Source organism: Dryobates pubescens, chromosome 2, assembly GCF_014839835.1.
Source record: "Dryobates pubescens isolate bDryPub1 chromosome 2, bDryPub1.pri, whole genome shotgun sequence".
NCBI lineage: Eukaryota > Metazoa > Chordata > Aves > Piciformes > Picidae > Dryobates > Dryobates pubescens.
In genome coordinates, this window is record NC_071613.1 from 23,820,936 (window position 1) to 23,840,660 (window position 19,725).

Consider the following 19,725-nt stretch of genomic DNA (forward strand, 5'->3'; position numbering starts at 1 on the left):
TGCATTAGCAACATTAAAAGCTCATTCAGATCTGAGCAGTCACACATTAGCAAAGCCATAATGAGCATGGTTCTTCTTCAGACCAGTGTCTCCTCCTCCACTTTTCTCCTCAAACTGCTTGCTTCTAAATTGCATTGCCCAGAAAGGCTTAATCTTTCCCCCATCCCATTTCAGTCCCAGTTTCTGTCTCCACAATTTTCAGCTGTGAAGCTCTTAGAAACACTGGTGACTGTAGACCAAAGGCTAAATTGTGCAGAGCCTACTAGTTCAGTCTGGGGAGGTAGAATTTTTGGATACAGCAAAGATACTTCTTTTCCAAAGGGCAAGGTGAAACTCCTAAATCTTGGGAACAAAAGGATGTGTCCAATTAGACATTTGCATTTATTTAGCATAAGCAGTATTAGGTCTTTAAATAGTCTTCTTTAAAAAACTGGAATAATTTGAGCCAATATTGTCAGACCTATATATTGTAAATTGAATGCTCAGCATCTAAACTTCAGCCAAAGTGGTCAATATTCCAAATGGTTTGACAAATTTATGATCAGCTGAGAAACAGAGCTTTGTACTGGATAGTGTCAGGCAGTGAAATTGGGAAGTGCTAAAATCAGAAGTGGAAAAGTGGTACAGCTGTTTTGGTGCTCTCAGTTCCTGCCCAGTGCACTGCAGAGTGCACAGCTGTTCACACAAGACAAGAAGCAAGATACGTTTAATCACCAGAGATTAGAATGCAAGAGCAGATCAGATGCTTGAGAGACATGAAGCCCCAGATAGAGCACCAAGAGATGAGAGGAAGCAACCTTCCCCCACAATGTAGGCAATGAGTGAGCATTCTGAGTCCCATTTTGGTGCATCACTTTTCCAGATATAAGAATCCATAGCCTCCCCATAACAGGCTCAGTTCCAGCAAGCATGGCATGGAGACAGCCATAGATGTAGTTCTTCTCATACAAACAGGACACCTCTTCATTCTTGGTCTCTCATTCCTAATAGCACAGTATGAGATAGAGGAGTAATACAGATGCAAGTAAGGTCAAAGCAATAAGCCTCAGCATGCATATTTGGTGGTACAATTGCTGCTCAGCAAGAAGAAATTAGAGAACCAAACCAAATGTAACAGTACAAGGACAAGTTTCTCTGTCTTATCCCACTAGTCATTTCTAGCCCTTTTCTTACAGATGTGCACACCCTGAGCACTATTCCATAAGATGAGAATTCCTGTCTCCATTTTCTTCCTAAATTTTCATTGGTAGCACTACAGAAACCACGCTGACTGATATGACAAATTTGGGTTAGATTCTCTTTTCTACTTCCTTCAAATAGCTGAAAGTGACCTACAGACAACCCACAGTCCACTGACCTTGAGTCTAAGCCTCCTGCTTAGCATTAAAGCTCCCAAAATTATTCACTCCTTTATATGTCTAAAAGGCTGGAATCAGCTCAAGTAAATATCATTGCTCTAAGGTGGTCCCATTTGCAAACAAGAAAGAAAAAAATGTTGTAACTAATTAGTACATTTCCTAGAATACTCATACCCATCTGTAGTAATGCTTAGGAATTAAAAATCTGAAAATGCTTAGAGTTACCAACATAATGCAACACACACACACCCCTATATTCTCAAGGACCTTTACAAATATTAGATTTATTTGTTGTCATAGATACTTCCACAGACACAAACATGAGCTGCACTCAAGGGCTCACACTTGCCAAGAGCTTATTATAATACAGCTCAACATATTTTAAATACTGGATTGAGCTTTTACTGGAATGTGCTGCAATAGCATGCCCCCTTCAATTGATGTTGGGTTGCAGTTCATCTACACTGCACTTTATTCCTTCCTCTAAGCAGAGTCCTGATGCAGCAGACAGGATTTGTCTCTTGGCAGAAACAGACAAGGTGTTTAACATGGATAACTGGGGCCTGATTTTCACCTCAAGACTTGGTTTCTCTTGCAGTAATCCAGATAGGTACCTATTATGCTTGGCTCAGAGGGACCTTCTCTACCATGGGACCTGTTCTTGGTTTGGCCAGCACAGCATAGCTCTAATCAATGAGAAAGAAAGAATGGAATGAATCCCAAGGGGAACAGTGAGAGCGCCAAGCCAGTTAGTTTTTTCACTCCACTGTGATAAGGAGATACCTTCTCCAGCAAGTTAATACAGAGCAGGTAGAAGAACCAATTTTCCCACTTGCCCATTTCCAGCAAAGTGAACGAAGATCTGCTGGGATACAGGAACAAGAAACAGGCAGAGGAAAAAAGAATCAGAAGCCCCACTGGTGCCTGGTAGGAGGACAGAGAGGCACTGAAGAGCCAGTGGCTGGAAGAGGAGAGGTGTTTGAGGGATATTCCGGGAAGAGAAAGACTAAGGAAAAGCTTAGAAGTGAGGAGAATAAAAATGAACATGAAACATAGAGCAGTGGCTCCTAAGCTACAGCCCTTGCTCCACAGAACAATCTCTTTGGAGCAGTGAGCAGAGGAGGTAGAAAAGACAATTTCAGCCTTGGCTGTGTAGAGGAAAGGAGGCAAGTAGGAAAAAGAAATGTGGCACATACTGACACAAGCAGAGTAAAAGGGTAGCAGAAACAGTCATGAGGAGCTGGAGAGGCAGAATCAAAAGAGGAAGGATGAGAGAGGCACATACCTGGGAAACAAAAAAAAAATAATCTCCTTTAAGTTACTAATTTGAAAAATAAGGACAGTTAGACCCAAAGACTGATAGAAAATATTAAGTGTCCAAGGCAAAGACAATAAAACAATCCTCAAATGTGTATGCCAGGAAGCAAGCTAAGGTGGATATATTTAAAAAGCCCTGATTGTCAGGAAGTCATATTTGACTATGGAGAAGAGGAAGGCATACAAGTTATGACCAGGAGAGTGGCTGTGAATTACAGCCTTTGCTTCACACAAGAGAAGGAGGATATATTTAATTCTGAAATACAACTGTTTCACCGTTTTCAGTGGCAGTGAGTTTGCATGCTGGGAACCATAACAGCAGAGTATCTTGAAGGGGATATTAGACTGATCCAGGGCACTGTGGATTCAGTGTGCCAACATGTCAAAAAATAACAAACTGTTGGCAAGTTACTTCAGTGCTGAATTCTAAGTGAATTCAACACCCAGACGACTTGCATCATCTAGCATATAAAATCCAGGCTTACACTGAAAGTTGGTGGAACATCTACTACACTGAGAACATTTCCCCTCCAGTTTCATTTCCCCCTGTCCTCCCTTGCCTGTAGCTTAGACAAAACAGCTCATCTCTTTTTGAATCAAACATCGAATACACAATTAGACTCAAACTCAGCTGCCATAAGGTCCCACAAAGGTTGAGAGCACAACTTCAGTGAAGGGAGATTCTTAGGTGGTTAATAAAACATCTAGAGGCATTTAAGCAGGATGAGCTTATGCCATTCAACTTGGCACATAACTTTAATTCCAGTAGGGTTAGGCAGAACTGATGTGCAATTAAGAGGTAGGAAGGACTCAGGCAGCACGAGCAGCTGATTCATCAGCCTCTAAATCCTCATCACAGACTACCTAGTACAGGGCCCAGATGACAGCAGCACGCTGACTGCAATGCCAGGGTTGACAAGCATGTCAAGGGCATATAAGGCAAGGCATTTCTTTGACCTGATTGTTTCTCCCGAGAGCGCTGAACTAACCCCTTTGTTAGGTGGGTAGTGTTCTGTCTGGTTTGGTAAGCACCTAGGCAAACTCTTCCCAGCACAAAGTTAGTGTTCAAGCAGGTCCACAAATCCTATACCTGGATTGTATCATAATACTGAAAGAGTTTGAAAAGAGTATTTCTGTGGGTAGAACATGAACTTGCCTGAAACCTGAGTCTTGTCCATTCCTTCCAGAGTCAATGTGTTTCAATTTTACTGAGAATTTCAGCACAGGGCAGATTAGTCAGACTCCATCAAGCAGATTGGTTTTATTATCCAGGTTGGAATCCAGAGCTTTTAAGTCACGCTGCATTTCAGTCCTCTGCAGATACAAAAGAAAATCTAATTATTTATGCTAATTTACTTTAAACACACCCAGCTATTAGCATCACAAGCTTGTTATGTTTTGTCTGCTGTCAGGCATCCTTAGGATTTATGCAAGAACAGTATTAAGAGCTACCATCTGGGGCTGAATGAGAGATATTTAACAGTGCCTAAGGCAGGTTGCTAGTTCCCCTGAAGCTCTACTTGCAGTTCCATTCAATAATATCCCATACCAAATACAGTGTCATTTGTATAGCATAGAACTGGTTCAGTATTTACTGAGATACTGATGCAAGACCAGGCAACTCGCTCGCCCTTAACTAAAATCTGTTCAAACACTCCCCTCTTTGAGCATCTGACTGACTCAGTGCTACTGACTGTGGTAGCTTGGAAAGGAAGTTTACTCCCATTTTGTGTTCCCCATCACACAGGGAGACCGACTCTTTCCTGCGGATTTTTCTGGAAAACATCTAATCCGGCAAGCAATTTTGAAGATACTGGTTTAAAGCATAAGTTAAAGGCTGCAGTCTGTGTAGCTGCAGGAGTCCTCGAAGTATTCCAAGTCAAAATACAATTGCTCCAAGGGAGTAAATTCCAGCGCCGGAGCCTTGCCATCGTTCATATTGCATACATGTGCTTCCCATCACGGGCTCAGCTCTCCTAGCTGCTGCAGAGGGGGTAATGCTATGCCCAAAATATCGTTTCACCTTCATCCTCTTCTGGGAAATCATGTATAATGCATGGTTTTATTCTTTATTTATTGCAAGGTTTGCAATTGCAGGAGGCCTGGGAACCGGTGGGAGCGAAGGTGGGAGCAGTTGATTGTAGCCTCTCCCACGTATGTGCCTGTATTTCATTCCTGTCCAAACCTAACCTTTACATTCTTTGCCCGGGGGAGCTCTGCTATCCTCTAATAAGGCCATTCCAGACAACTGATCTTCTATGTAGGCCTGTGAAGCAATACATTAAGGTCTCCAGTATCAAAAAAAAAAAAAAAAAAGAAAGTACAAAAGAGCCCTAAGATTTAGTGAGTGAGTAAACCTGCCCTACAAGTCTCAACCCGCAAACGGCACTTCCCACATCGCCTTACTTGCCACGCTGCTTTGGCAGAAGGAAATAACCACCGCTTGAGCACTTTGTTTCTGACAAGAATGGGCTACAGGTCCAACTCCCAGTTCCCAGAGGCCATCTCCGTGCCTGGCCCTGGCTCTCCAGCCAGGTGTCCGCCTCTTCTGCCGCACTGCCAGCAGCTCTCTGCAGCACTTCAAAAGCACATGAAGGCATCATGTACATGAACAGTCATTTCAAAAAACTCCTTTTTTGTTTTTTGCTTGTCATTGAGAACATCCCACTGTGAGTAGCACATGCAGAAGATTTCTGTTATCTAGAGAGGCAATACCAGAGTCCTACAAAAGAAATTTGATTCTTTATCATTCTCTAAAATCATCCACATTTTGACCCGCTTTAAGGAGACTATAGATCATGCACAAGAGATGCACCAAAAAGGTACAGAAATAGAGCACTCCAGCTTCTCTTTCACAACACTAAAATGTGAGGGTTGACAAACATGGCATCTCAAGGCATCACAATGTGTCTCTTGGATTGCAGAAATGACTGGGTTTTCAGTTAACACTGTTGATAAATGAATGCTCTTAATACCAGCCTGCCACTAGCTCATCTGGAATCTTTCTCCTTGTCTTTTCTAACACATTAAGTTGCCAAACCAGAGATTCTAAATTATTTTTCTTCCTACTGAGGTATTTGGTTTTTAGCATTAACCAGGAGTCTGTAAACGTCTCTAATTTTACATGCAGATTCTCTGCAACATTCTTCAATATCAGTCTCAGGCTTTTTCCTAGTTTTACACTGTGTACACCTGATTGTGATTTATTCAAATAAGGCTACACAAGCCAGTTGGGATGAACATTGGAAAATCAAGCACTGTGACTGCTTTCATATGCATGAAATTGCCTCAGATTTATCATTAAATAGTTCATTTAAACACTCATGCAAACCACAGAGAACTGGATCTCTTGAACTGGACAAGAATGTTAGCAGCAGTGAAAGAAAGCAGCGTATTTGGTTGCTGCCTTTAAAACTTAGGAACACGTTATGTGCCATTTTCAGCTCCTTAGTCCCCGCTAAAGTGTTTTTTTTTTCCTGCATCACAAGTGCTTCTCAAGGAACCACAGTCCTAGCTAGGAGTACTGCTATTAAGACAGCAGTGTGGTATCCATCTTAAATGTAGTAGCAAGCTACTCTCTCCCAAGCAGTAATGTGATGCCTGACAGATGCTGATTACACATTGTCCTTTACAAACGCTTAAAGTCAAATCATGGGCAGGCAGCAGGTCAGAAGCACAGTGATCCATGAATGGGACAGCCATGATATAGTGGTTGAAGAGGACACTATGCACATACAGATGACTTTAATCCAGGGATGTTAGAGTTATCCCAGACTGGGCTGTAATTTTGCACTGATACTGTAAGATAGCAGGCAAGCTCAGAGGTCCTGTTACTGAAACGTGCCTGATGCAACCTTTGATAAGCATCTCAGATTTACCTCTCTTCATCACACTGTGAAATTATGCCAGCAGTTAGAAAACAGATAACATTCATATTGTTTTACCTGCTTTGCATCAGGTAGGCTGGGTTATATCAACCACTGACACAAAAAGCTACATATTACACTTGCATGCCATATCAATTCCAGTATTATATCAGGGTAGATCAGAACACAAAGCTTTTCTGTTAATTTTCAGGCTATTACTCCACAACTTTCCAGACAGATACAAAAGGGTGCATATTCTGCATAGTGCATGCAGAGTTTGACGTGCCCCAAGTGCATTAGATTTATTATGCATGCACACAACTATCCATCCAGCAGATGAGCAAGAGGTTTAGGGAGAGAGCAGTCATTTCAGGGAGTCTTTAATCAGCTAATACCACTAATACCCTTGAAATACTTCAAGTACCTTTCACAGTCAGGTGGTGGCAGAAGAAATACAGCATATGCAAAACCATATCAGAGCAAGGACAAAGTCTTAAGAGAGCTGATGAAGGTCTCAGGTGCAAGTGGCACTCCTCCAGGTAGGTGACCTGTCCAGAGCAGCATTCCTCAACCATGCACAAAGTGTTAGCTTCAGGTGAAAGTGATGGGCCATGGTAAAATAAATCTGAAGCAGCCATGCCCAGTTTGCAGCCTTCTTCCCCATCCACAGAGATGCATTTTCCTTCACTGACACCTTGACTTCTAAGAAGCAAAAGAGATTGATTGAATTGCTCAAAAACAAATTCTATAAGTCAAAATGCTCTCTATATTCATTTCATTCCAAATCCCAAAGAAACTTGTGATGTTGGAGGGCAAGTTATTTCTCTTGGCTGGCCTTGCTACAGAAATCACATGCTTTGTTTTCTTCTTTACAGAATTCATATTGTGTTAATAAAATACTGTTGATTCCCTCTGGCTGACTCTGCAGGAAAGCTCTTTCTTGCAAAGCTTCTAGTCTGAGTTAAAGTAATCTTGCTTAAAACTGGCCATAATTGTTTCATTCTCCTAAGCTGAATACTAAGCACAGGAAATATTGCCAATTTGAGTCAGAGTTGAGCATTCTGTGAAGGCAGGATAAGCTGACCAAAGGTAAGGAATTCAGTAAACGCAAGGGGAATTTGACCTGCTGGTTCTATGAGCCAGCTTCTGTATTTTTGACCTTCTGCAAGGAGCATGGAAAGATAAGAAAATCTAAACAGATGAGAGTTTTACAAGAGCTATGTGCTCCAAAGTACTCATTACTCCAGCCGCCAAGTCCCCCAGCCATGGTGCTGGGCCCTCAGGGGAGTTCTTCCTCTGCAGGAAGGACTGCTCAAGCCACTCTCCTTACAGCTGGGTTGACAGGATCGCATTCCTTGCAAGGCTGTAGACAGTCAACAGGAAGCTGACACTGGAAATAAGCCTGTGGACAGTCTGACTGTGAAAGAGGGGAAACAGCCCTTCACCTTTTGAGTCACTCCCTCAAGGAAGATAGCCTGCTTCACAGCTCCAGTAAACATGGAATGATGAGCAAAGCCAACAGGCTTGGCACTAGAATTGTACACCTAGAAAACAAAACATGGGTGTGGTGCTGGATGTCAGTATCTTTTCCGTAGAAAAGCTAAGAGTCAAGATTACGGATTCCCTCAGGCCTCCAAGGACAGGGATAGGACATCCAGGTGCCCCTGAGTCCAACTAGGACATGCTTCCACTACTAATGCATAACACCTCGCACCAAGTTTGCCAGCAGCTCTGCCCAAGAAAATTCTGTATTGCCGGAATCGAGCCAAAAGCACCCTGCTTTTCGGTCACATTAATCATAGTTCCATTTCTGTGCTATAGTAGGTAAATGTAATGCTGCTCTTGAGGTTCGTCTAAGCTTGCAGCATGAGTTGAATGTTCCTAGCTCTTGCAAAGGAGTTGAGTTACATAAATCAGGATGCAATTTCTCACAGTTCAGAGTTAACTCAGATTTGAGTTCTGAGAACACTTTCGGCAATATTTTTTTTTTAGGGGAGGGAGGAACACACAAGTCAGAGCACCAGAACATATTGTGAGTGTTGATACTGCCAAATTTTTGTTCTGATTTTTCCTTTTTATTTTTATGGGAAAAAAAATATTAAGGTAATAATGGAACTGTGAGATAAATATTTTTATTTCTCCTTTGCATTATTCATGCCCAAATTGCCTTTTATTTTAATTTAAAAAAAAAAAATAAAGGTAGCAGAAATTAGCAGTGCTACCTTTCTATTTCTCCACTTTATTTCAAGGAAAAAAATTCTATTGCCATTTTGAAACAGGAATAATTTGGCAGAATTTTGATACAATAGGCCAGAAAAATCCTTATCCCTCCATTTTCTCCATGGTTTACAGTGGGAAACAAGATAATCAGGTGTCCTGGCAGAGAAAGCTCATGCCCAAGTCTGTCTGAAGGGGAACAGAGATTCCCTTTCTTCCAATACACTAATTACCTACTTCTATTGTTAAAAGGCCAGGAGGATTTGTGGAAAGGTAAAATAGTCTGTTCTTCTTTGTGATAAAGTTATTTTGCTGTAAGAACTCAAGCAGCTTAAGAATGACTGCACTGGGTCAGCCAAAGTTCTACCTTTCCTGGCCAATAATATTACATGTAATAAAGCTATCAGAGAGAATTACCACATTCAGGTCTGTCCTCTCCAACAACTGTTCCCAACTATTATTTGGCTTTGAAGCTCGCTTCTACCATTTCAGATCTAAGGCAGACACTGGGTACCCAAAAGACTGTCTATTGTTTCTAATTATGGTAGGGACTAGAAGAAAGGATATCACCTTCCCCACAAATCTTTCACACTCATTCCTCCATGGGAATGTTTCTTCTTGCACATTGCTGGCCTCAGAACACTTGATCTTAAATTTTTTAAGCTCCATATTTATCCAGCACAATAAAGTTTCCAATCCTCCAAACACTTCTCCCTGCAAGTCACTCCCCTGAATTACTTCCATGCATAACAATCACACATACAAGCAAACACTTGGAGGATCAGGACCCGAGATAAAACATAAGTTGTAATATGTCTGCGTCCAAACCCATTAAAGATAAGAAGCCTGTGGAAATTAATCTTGCTTAATATGTAATTCCCTATTTGCATGGGTTATTTTTCCTGGAAGTGATTTTCAAAGAGGTAGTGAAAGCACACAGAAAAGGAAAGAAAATGCTGGAGCTAAGGCACCTAAAATAAACCAGTACTGCTATTTAAGTAGTTTGAGAGAATCTGAAGTGACATTACAGAAATAAGCAAGAATTACAAAACAATGAGGTGTTTATTTCTTTAAAGGCTCCTCACCCTTTGGTTTTGTTCCTTCTCTGCACAGAACACTCTGCTGTCCCTCTGCCTGACTGTACAGTTATCACTCATGCCTTTTCTTCTGCACACAGCCCATATCCTTTCTTACCTTGAAAAGAGTTAAATGTGCTTTTTCCTCCAAAGAACAATTTTTTATTTTTCCTGACAAGGCCTTTTATGCAATTAGCTAGAGAAGCCATAGCCAAGAAGAAAGAATAACACATGTAAAATCATGCCAGAGAACAGAGTAGGTAGTAACTTGTTGAGTCTATTACTGGCAAAAACGTTTAAATCAGTGGTGCATTCTCATAAATCAACAGCCATATTTAGCCTTAACTATAACCATCCCTGAGCAACATGGAATAGAGAGAAAACACTTTAAAAAGAAATTTAAAGCACTGATGTTCCTGGAACAAGGAGGAGAGGAAGAAGCAGATAACACAAGCACTGTGTAGGGGCATCTCCCAGACAAGGAATAGATTTTAAAGGTCGGAATTAAGGTGTCATAGCATTCTGGGCTAAGCAGAGACTGCCAATCACACTGACTCATACCAAATCTGATGGCAGTTTGGAGATGTTAAGGAACCATTTGTATCAATTTAAAACTTGAATATTTACATGGGTTGTGCACTAAAACAAAATTTGAGCCCAGAAAAGTCAGAACTTTATGCTACAGGATAGGAGAATGAAGGGCTTGCACTTCAGACCGTAAAAGACTGTTCTCTTTCAGTTACAGTTGACAGATCTAAGTTATTCTAAGAGGAGTAGGTCTGGAAAGCAGAATGGTATCAGTGAACTAAGGAACAGAAAGTTACTTGAGAACAGCTGAAAAATCTCACCAGATCCTTTTTGAACTGGGAGTGGAAGATTACCTCTTTTCACTCCTCCATCTTTGTTCATCCCCTTACCCTTCCGGTTGAGCTGGTTTGATTCAGATTTAGGACCCCCATTCATTCCAGTTAGCTGGCTTTTCTGTAAAGCTGTTTTCCAAACTCGTACTATGCTCCCCCTGACAGGATTTCACTTCTTCCCAGAAAAGTAACAGATTTCTCACATGTCACAGTTTCTAAAGGTCCCTTCTTCAGCAATGTCCTCTGCAGCACAGAGACATTTAGTAGTTCTGTTAAAGCGGTGGCTCTGACCCAAAGGAAGATATTTTACCAACTGTGAACTCTGGCACACATCAGTTTGATTTGCAGCAGTGCAAGCAAAGCTCCCAAACACAAGTTTTTGTTTGGTGCTCTGAGAATACACAACAGGAAACAGCTCTCCCACAAAAGCCATGCTTCAGCTCCTTGCCTGCAGAGTAGGAAGCAGCAGGTTTTGGGGTCCTTAAGCTGCAAGGGCTTCCCTAGGCAGCTGTTGAAGCTTGCCTCACAAGGTAGAATTTTTTCCTGGACCTACTCTTCCATCTCACCTTCAGTGCAGCTACTGAGTCCAGTTCTACAAAGCAGCCATACTTTTTACAAATTCCATTTATTCTTTTGGGCAAAGAATTTTACTAGAACTGCATCCTCCAAATGGAATCCAATGGAATTCACTTCTGCTTTTGGTTGTAGTTCATAACATGTTATTAGCATTCCCGTTGAAGCAATTGCGTTGAAAATAGGAGTTGCTTCTTCCAGTTCTAGTGTTTGCACATTTTATGAGATGCTGGAAACAGCCACAACTGTTTGGATTGTTCTTTTTCTTTGCAAACATCAGGACAATAATAAGTAACAGATTCACCGAGTTTTGACTTGCCTCAGAACCAGGTGTTTCTGACATGTACCATGTCTCTCCAATATATTATGCACTCCAACATGCTTATTATCAAGAGTTTAAGCTTTACACGTTGTCCTCTCCCCATCAACATCCATTAAGACTTTCAGACTTCCCTGACTACCAGTTTACTTTTTGCATATTTCTCCTTTCTCAGTGGCATGAAGAGAAAACATCAGGGTGTGTTAATTGTGTGCACAATCTGTCAGCAACTTATTGTAACTAGCATGCAAAGGAAAAAAAAAATGCCAAAGTACTATGAATACTGAAAATAAATGCTGGGCAGATTAGAGGAAATGCAGACCAAGTGGCTTCCCTTTTTTTTTTCCCCCACTTAATCAAGAGTGCAATCTAATAAACACCAGTCTGAAATTCACAGTCAGTGATCTCCAATGGGCTAAAGCTGTAACAGTGACTGTAGCTGCAACTCATCTTTTGAAGTCAATGAGCAATGCAGGTGCAGGTGTACCTGCCTACTCATTTCAGTTTTCAGGCTAGCACCTGGCTATGGGAACCTCTACAGCTCCACCTTCTGTAATTCTTAGTTTACAGCACGGTTGTGTCTTTTGGTGGAACCAAAGATTTCCACCATAAAACGCTCCCCCCTGTGCTTCCAGCAAAGCAAACCAGCATGCTAGGCTCACATTTGGAGCAAGTTCCTCAATCATCTGGACCATCTTTCTTTCAGCAGTATTGTCTTAGAACTGGGTCTAATAATTGTTTCTAGGAAGCTCAAATAATTTTAAACTGCTATCACCTTTTTTGGAATAATTCTTACTGTAAGGCAAGCTCATAATCATTCTATGTGTTTGGAAGAACCTCCTAATTCAAGAGCTGTTCCTTGTTCAGTGTGCCTGGTGGGACCCTCCTGAGAAACAGACATAGCATAGCTTATCTGATAGAGTTAATAAATATTCTTGGCTGATCGTAGAATGTATGCTAGCTGGTCATTTTCTCCTTGTGTTTCATCACATTATCAACAACTGTAAAACAAGCTTATACAAAATGGGTCAGGTTCAGTTAAATCCAAATTAGCATCTTATGAGAAATGCATGAGGCAGTCCATTGTTACGGCTCTGGTAGAATACTGCCAAAAAGTGAATGGAGAAAGAAAATTGAGATTCATGGCATTTAAAATGGACTTTTGACCAGAAAGATCAATGACAGCATTTTTCTGCATGGATTTACAGGCCAAATGAATCCCTGGCTTAACCTCTGAACTCAAAGGGTTTCATAAAGAGAGGAATTTGTCTATAAGGGTCATGCATGTGCATGCTTTCCAGGCACTACAAGATTGAAGTTGTAGTTATTTAAACCTAGAAGAGAAAGAGGTCAGTTAGGGAAATGAGACTTAAGAATACTGTTCTCTGACCATTAGTCAGCGATTGATATGCTAAATAACAGTACACAGGAAAGGATGAAGTCCAGAAAGGAAAAAAAACCAGATGTTCCTGAAGAATTAGCACTACTGAAATGTGTGGTAGCTGTCTGCTCTCAGGGTCACTGATGGCCATGGGAACTTACATTCTGCAGTGGCCTCAACCAAAGGTGCAGTCCTTGGGCAGCTGGTTGGTCAGTAAATGGCTGACACTTTCCTTCCACTTTTGTGAGAAGATTAGCATTGCCTTCTCACCTCAAGTTATTTGTCACCATACACACTTGCTCTAGCTGCTGCAAATGGCTGAGATCAGCCATGGCATCCCAAACAGCTGCACCAGCTGTGAGCAAAAGAATCACACCAAAATTATAGATTATAAATAAACTGGAAGCCACTTCACATTTCTGAATTTGACAGAATTTTTACAGCATTCATCTACACACACCCAAGAGGTAAATATTTCCATCTCCTAGAGCTGGAAATTATTTTAAAGTGAGAAAGCTAATACAAATACCAGATGTAACACTAATAAATATTGAAAGCTGGCACTGGTACCAAATTCAGCAGGCAGTTTACTCCAAACTGATTCTTCACCCACAGTGCATATTGCCTTTCCTTCCTCCCAGCTGGCACGAGCGAAGTAACAACAGCCTGAATATCAAACTCGGTGAGATTTGTTAACCATAAGCCAGGCTTGTAGCAGCATTTAAAACGAGACTGCATTTAACATATAAATTGGGCTATTTTCTGTCTGTTTGTGGAAAAAAACCATTGAAACATGATCTAACATTAAATAAAATAGATGATGCGGTGCTTTGAGGCTAAAATCCCATTCATGGCAGATTTTAAAATAATTTTTAAAATTAAATAAACCCCAAACCCACTAACAATGGCACCTCTTTGTTCATCCAGGCTGGCTTCTGGGAAGGCAATGACCAAAGTTTTGCATCTGCTTGCATATAGAACCAGTAATTGTTGAACATGCACATCAGAGCTTGGCAATCACAGATGAGTGTTTGTTTATTCTTTCGTAATTGGTATTACATTAATACTAGCTAGGGATCCAAACCCTACACATGGTGCTATAGAAACATAACAGATGCTCTGTTCCAAGGATCTCAGCTGAAGCTGAGTCTACTGCTTAACAGTAGACTAGGAAATTCCCTTAAGGTACCAGTTGTTTTAGAAAAAATGAAAGTCATCTTTATGAATCACATTGACCTTTCTGAGCTATTTTCTTCTCAAGGGAAATTTCATTTCATTTAGAGGAAACATTACCATTCTATTTGGAAGTATCACAAGGGTTTTTCTGAAGTGTCAGAATTTTCTTTGGAACTGAACCTTCTCCTGATATTAGCAAAGAAACAATAACACCAAAAAAAATAATCTTACTGATATATCCCAAAAAGCTGCAAAGTGAAAGAAGTTAGAGTCTTGTCAATTTAAATGGCCTCTGGCCTGTAGTTATTATTTATATCTTTTAATCTCTTTCTGAAGGGCCTGGAAGCACTCTCTGTTATCCATGCCATCCATGAAAATTTGCCACTAAGCCATTTATTGTCCCCTCATCAGTTTCCGTCACCACTCAGTTGTGCAAGTACCTCAGAAAATTTTGAGAGTGGAGATCCTCGTGTGGAAATTAAACCTGGAATTTGTAAATCAAAACCTAATTTAATTTATTTTTTTTAAAAAAGCTGGATATTGACAGTTCTCAAGCTATACAAAAACCTCCTCCAACAACAAAAACCTCCTCCAAAAGTGAAGACCAGAACTATAAACCTAAGCACTTTAAGCTAAGTCTCTTGGCTATGAAGTGATGTGCAGTCCTAAGGAATTCCTTAAGAACTTTCAGTACTTTATGGGCCATTGGACAAGAGACACAGATTGGTAACTGTTTTAATGAATTTAGCAGATGAAAAGCCACTGGCATAAGAAGCAATCCATCTTTGTTCTTGCACAGAAGTTGAGGAAGGTGTGCTACTCCAGTGTCAAACATATTTTGTCAGCCAGAAGAAAAATGATGGGTTTTCATTCCTTTTTTGCTTTTCTTTCTCACACAGGCATATTGTAGGAAGGTTTCCGGACTATCCTACTGAAAAGGCAGGAGGTTCAAAGGCTCTTTTTACGGATAAAACTCCAGAGGAGGTACTGTCAGTCCTCTAATGAAAAGGTTAATGGGATTGGGGAAGGAACTGCCACAAAACATGTCTAAAATGTCAAACATGTCTAGCGTGTCAAAACACATGAGACCTGACTGGAGTCATCTGCGAGTCCTGAGGGAACTGGTGGATGAAATTACCAAACCACTTCCCATCCTATTTGAAAAATCATGGCAATCTGGTGAAGTTCCCACTGACTGGAAAAGAGGAAGCATAACCCCCATTGTCAAAAAGAGAAAAAGGGAAGACCCAGGGAAATATAGGCCAGTCTCACCTCTGTGCCCAGCAAGACCATGGAGCAGATACTCCTGGAAACTCTACTAAGGGACATGAAAAACAAGGAGGTGATTGGTTATAGGCGACATGGCTTCACCAAGGGCAAAATGTGCCTGAAAAATTTTGTGGCCTTCTATGATGGAGTAAAAGCATGGATGAACAAGGGAAGAGCAACTGATGTGTTCTTCCTGCACTTGTACAAAGCATTTGGCAATGCCCCTATGACAGCCTGGTCTCCAAATTGCAAAGGCACAGATTTGATGGGTGGACCAGTCAGCAAATAAGGAATTGGCTTGATGGTCACTCTTAAAAAGTGATGGTCAATGGCTCAGTGTCTAAGTGGAGAGAAGTGATGAGTGGTGTTCCTCAGGGGTGGGCGCCAGGACTGGTGGCGTTTAGCACATTTGTTGGCACCATGGACAGTGGGATTGAGTGCACCTTTAGTGAGTTTAACAATGTCACCAAACTTCATGGTGTGGTCAACACACTGGAGGGAAAGGGATGCTATCCAGAGGAACTGGACAGGCTCTAGAGGTGGACCAGTGCCAACCTTATGAAGTTCATCAAATCCAAGTACAAGATCCTGCACCTGGGTCAGGGCAAACACAAGCACAAATACAGTCTGGGTAGAGAACAGGTAGAGTACAGTCCTGCAAAGAAGGACCTGAGGGGTGCTGGTTGAGAAGCAGCAGGTCAGTGTGAGGCAACAATGCGCACTTGCAGCCCAGAAAGCCAACCAAATCCTGAGCTGCATCAAAAGAAACATCACCAGCAAGTCAAGGAAGGCAATTCTTAACAGATGATTTTTCCCCTCTGTTCTGCTCTCTTAAAATCTCAACTCCAGTACTGTGTCCAGCTCTGGAGCCCCAATACAAGGACACGGAACTGTTAGAGTGGGTCCAGAGGGTCCACTCTCATAAAGATTATGAGAGTGCTGGAACAACTCACCTCTGAAGGACAGGCTGGGAGAGTTTAGGTTGTTCAGCCTGGAGAAGAGAAGGCTCCAGGGAAACCCTGGAACAGCTTTCCAGTATTCTAAAGGGGCTTACAGGATAAGTGGAGAGGGAAATTTTACAAAGGCACATAGTGACAGGATGAGGATTGGTTTCAAACTCGAAGGAGCTGATTTTAGACTAGACATTAGGAGGAAAATTTTCACCATAGGGATGGTGAGGCACTGGAAAGGGTTGCTCAGAAAAGTTGTGGAGGCTCCAGCCCTGGAAGCATTCCAAACCAGGTTGGATGGTGCCTTGAGCAACCTGGTCTAATGAAAGATGTCCCTGCCCATGGCAGGGACATCCCCATGGCAGGGAGGTCAAAACTAAACAATCTTTAAGGTCCTTTCCAATCCAAAGCATTCTATGATTGTATCTGAGTAGCAATTTATTTTTTTTTGGTAACAATAGCCTCTAGTTGCTCAGGAATTTTATAGTTAACAAGCTTTTAGCTGCAGATGAATGGATTGTTTTCTTCCAGGGTAAACCACAAAAGTCAAGTACCAAAATTTGTTCCCTTCCAGATGTGCAGCCACTTAGTCTTGGCAGAAGGTGCTCAGGCATGCAAGTTACTGACAGATAAATGTCTGAGGGAGCTGAAAAAAATGTCTCAGTTACAGAGAGTTGCAGTCCCATTGTAGGATCAATGTAGTTAGACTAGTACTAGCTAGTAGTAGAAATATATATTAAACAGTATAAAGAGCCTTGGTTTGTAAAATAGGCCTCCAAAGCTACCCTAGAGACTGAAAATGAAAGACAGTAGATTTAGATTAGATGTAAGGAGAGATCTTCACTGAGAAGGTGGTGAGACATTGGAAAAAAAGTTTCCCAGAGAAGTTGTATATGCCCAGTCCATGTTCATGGCCAGGTTGGACGGGGCTTTCAGCAGCCCTCTCTAGTGGGAGATGTCCTTGCCCATGGCAGAGGGGTTGGAACTAGATCATCTTTAAGATCCCTTGCAACCCAAACCATTTTACCATTCTATGAAACCCATTCCAGTGAGTTTTCATTCAGTATCAGCACAATCTGACAATCATTAGTTTAAGCAGAGAAGAATTTCTTATGCAGGCAGACCTAAGGCTTGATTTAGAATAGAATAAACCAGGTTGGAAGAGACCTTTGAGATCATCATGTCCAACCTATCATCCAACACTACCCAATCAACTAAACCATGCAACCAATTTACTGCAAACAATCATTAAACAATCTTGAACATTCAAGCAAAGGAGTAATTTTAGTTTACCTTCTGTATTCTTGTATCAGAATTAATTGTTTTTCCTGGTAAAATCCCTCTTCTGACTGCTCCAGCTAATAGAAGTGGCTGATAATCGTTTCCTTTGATCATCTGGGTGTCTCACAAAGATGGGAATTAAGACTAGTTGAGACAGTGAAGGCACTGGTTAACACAGAGAGCCATTTCTACCCACTACAATGATCTTAGCAGGATGATGAGTCTGTGAAGGGAAATTATGAAAAGGAAGTTCTGCACACAGGAACAGGTTTTGGCCCCTGAGTGAACGAGGCATGATGGCTGCTGGTGGTCTAGGAGAACTGTATGGCCAAAACCTGACCTGCCTTGACCTTAAAGCTCCTGCGTTGAGACAGACTGTTCCATTCATCCACTACCCACATTTGATGATCTAACACAGGTATGGTAAGCCAGTATTTTGGCTTCATTCCTTCCTGGAATCATAGGGGAAAGCCTGGGGCATACTAGCAGCCTCTGAGTGTTTTGAGGGGATATAAATACAGACTAGCTCAGCACAAAGCACAGTGCTCTAACCATTAGTTACTCTGCTTCCAAAACACTGCAGTAAAACTGCTACAAGCAGCTCTCTGTTGGCTCAGGTCATGCTCCTGGTTTTAGTTCAGAGTATGCCAAGGTTAACCCCACTGGTCTCTGTATCTAAACCACTCTGTTGTTCAGTCCTTTCAGAGTGAAGGAAACCCATCGGTTAAGTTTTCAGCTTCTAAAGTAGAAACACATGCCACAGTCAAGAAGGCTTTGTTGGCTGCTCTGAGCAGCATGGAAACCACCCAGCAAGTATGGCTTGTTGCTGGAGAAGTTTTTTTAGGGAACACAATGCTAATTAGACCTGCTACTAACAAGGATAAACACAGCCCACAAAGAAAATGAGACAAGAAATGATGCTGAGCAAAACTGGATAGGGAAGTAGATTCTGGAGAAATATATTTTTCCTGTCCCACTCCCAACTTTAAATTCCCACCTTCAGCTGTTTTGCTGTCTTTTCTGGCCCTCTGACTTCAACTTACATAAAAGAGAAAAAAAATAAAAGAAAAAAAGTTAAGCCTAAAGAGATTGTTTTAGTGTCTGTTTTCCCTGCATAAAAGAAAAAAATACCTGGAAGAGGAAAAAAATTCTTCTCTTTCCCCAACTGATTTTTGCTACAATTATCTTAATTTCAAAGATTTTCAGGGGTGTTTTTTTCCTCCCTTTTTAGCCAGCACAACTGAGAGCAGAATGTATGCCACATAACCTTAACAGATACACTGAACAGAAGATCCTTAACTCAGAACCTTAATAATGCAGTTGGCAGAAGAAAGTTCAGTACTATCATGATTTTACCTGAATGTCAGACAAGTAAAACACTTTTTTGTTCAACTGAGTCAGCTACATATTAAAAATCCCTCAGGCAAATGGTTGTGTTCCACACTGGTCTACTGGGCAACATAGCAAATGAAATCCTGGCCCCATTGAAGTTAATGGGAGTTTTGTCCTTGACTTCAGGGGAGACAAGATTTCACCTCTTGTATATATTAGCTTCTGTGAATGGGTTGGTTAGTCCCAAGTTAAACTCCATGGAAAAATCAAGACTGAACTGTATTTAAAAAGTGAGCATTTTATAAGACTTAGGTAAAGACACTTTGGGGAAAATAAAATACAAATTAATCACTTCACGAACCATTGCTGCATTATTATACAATCTATATTTCTTTATCCTTTGACAACTCTGACCTTACTTGACTTTGTAATGTAGCTGGCCTTCTGCACAAACTGCTTCCATGACATTTTACAAATACCTTTCAAAAAGATATGCCAAAGAGATCCGGGTGCAAAATACTTGGTAGTTCAGTCAGAAAAATGTGTACTCTCTCTTAACTAGAGTAAAGCTTCTCTCTTCTTTGCATGCCTCTGAGAGAAATTTAAGATTCTGATACGTCAGTGTAATCTCCCTGCATCTGTTCCAGATGTCTATTCCTAATGGGTTTTTATGTTTTGCTCCAAAGATATTCATCTGATGTGATGATTTTTAGCTTTGCCCTTATACTGCTGCCAACAAAATTATGATCT

At 41.2% G+C, this 19,725-nt stretch overlaps 1 protein-coding gene across 1 annotated transcript in view; it reads left to right on the forward strand.

Moving 5' to 3' along the window:
• IQCA1 (IQ motif containing with AAA domain 1) overlaps nt 1-19,725 on the forward strand; it is a 108,413-nt gene that overhangs the window by 33,173 nt on the left and 55,515 nt on the right. Inside the window, exon 7 of the mRNA XM_054172964.1 lies at nt 15,043-15,127. Within this exon, the coding sequence (XP_054028939.1) occupies nt 15,043-15,127 (85 nt within the window). The remainder of the gene's footprint in view (nt 1-15,042; nt 15,128-19,725) is intronic.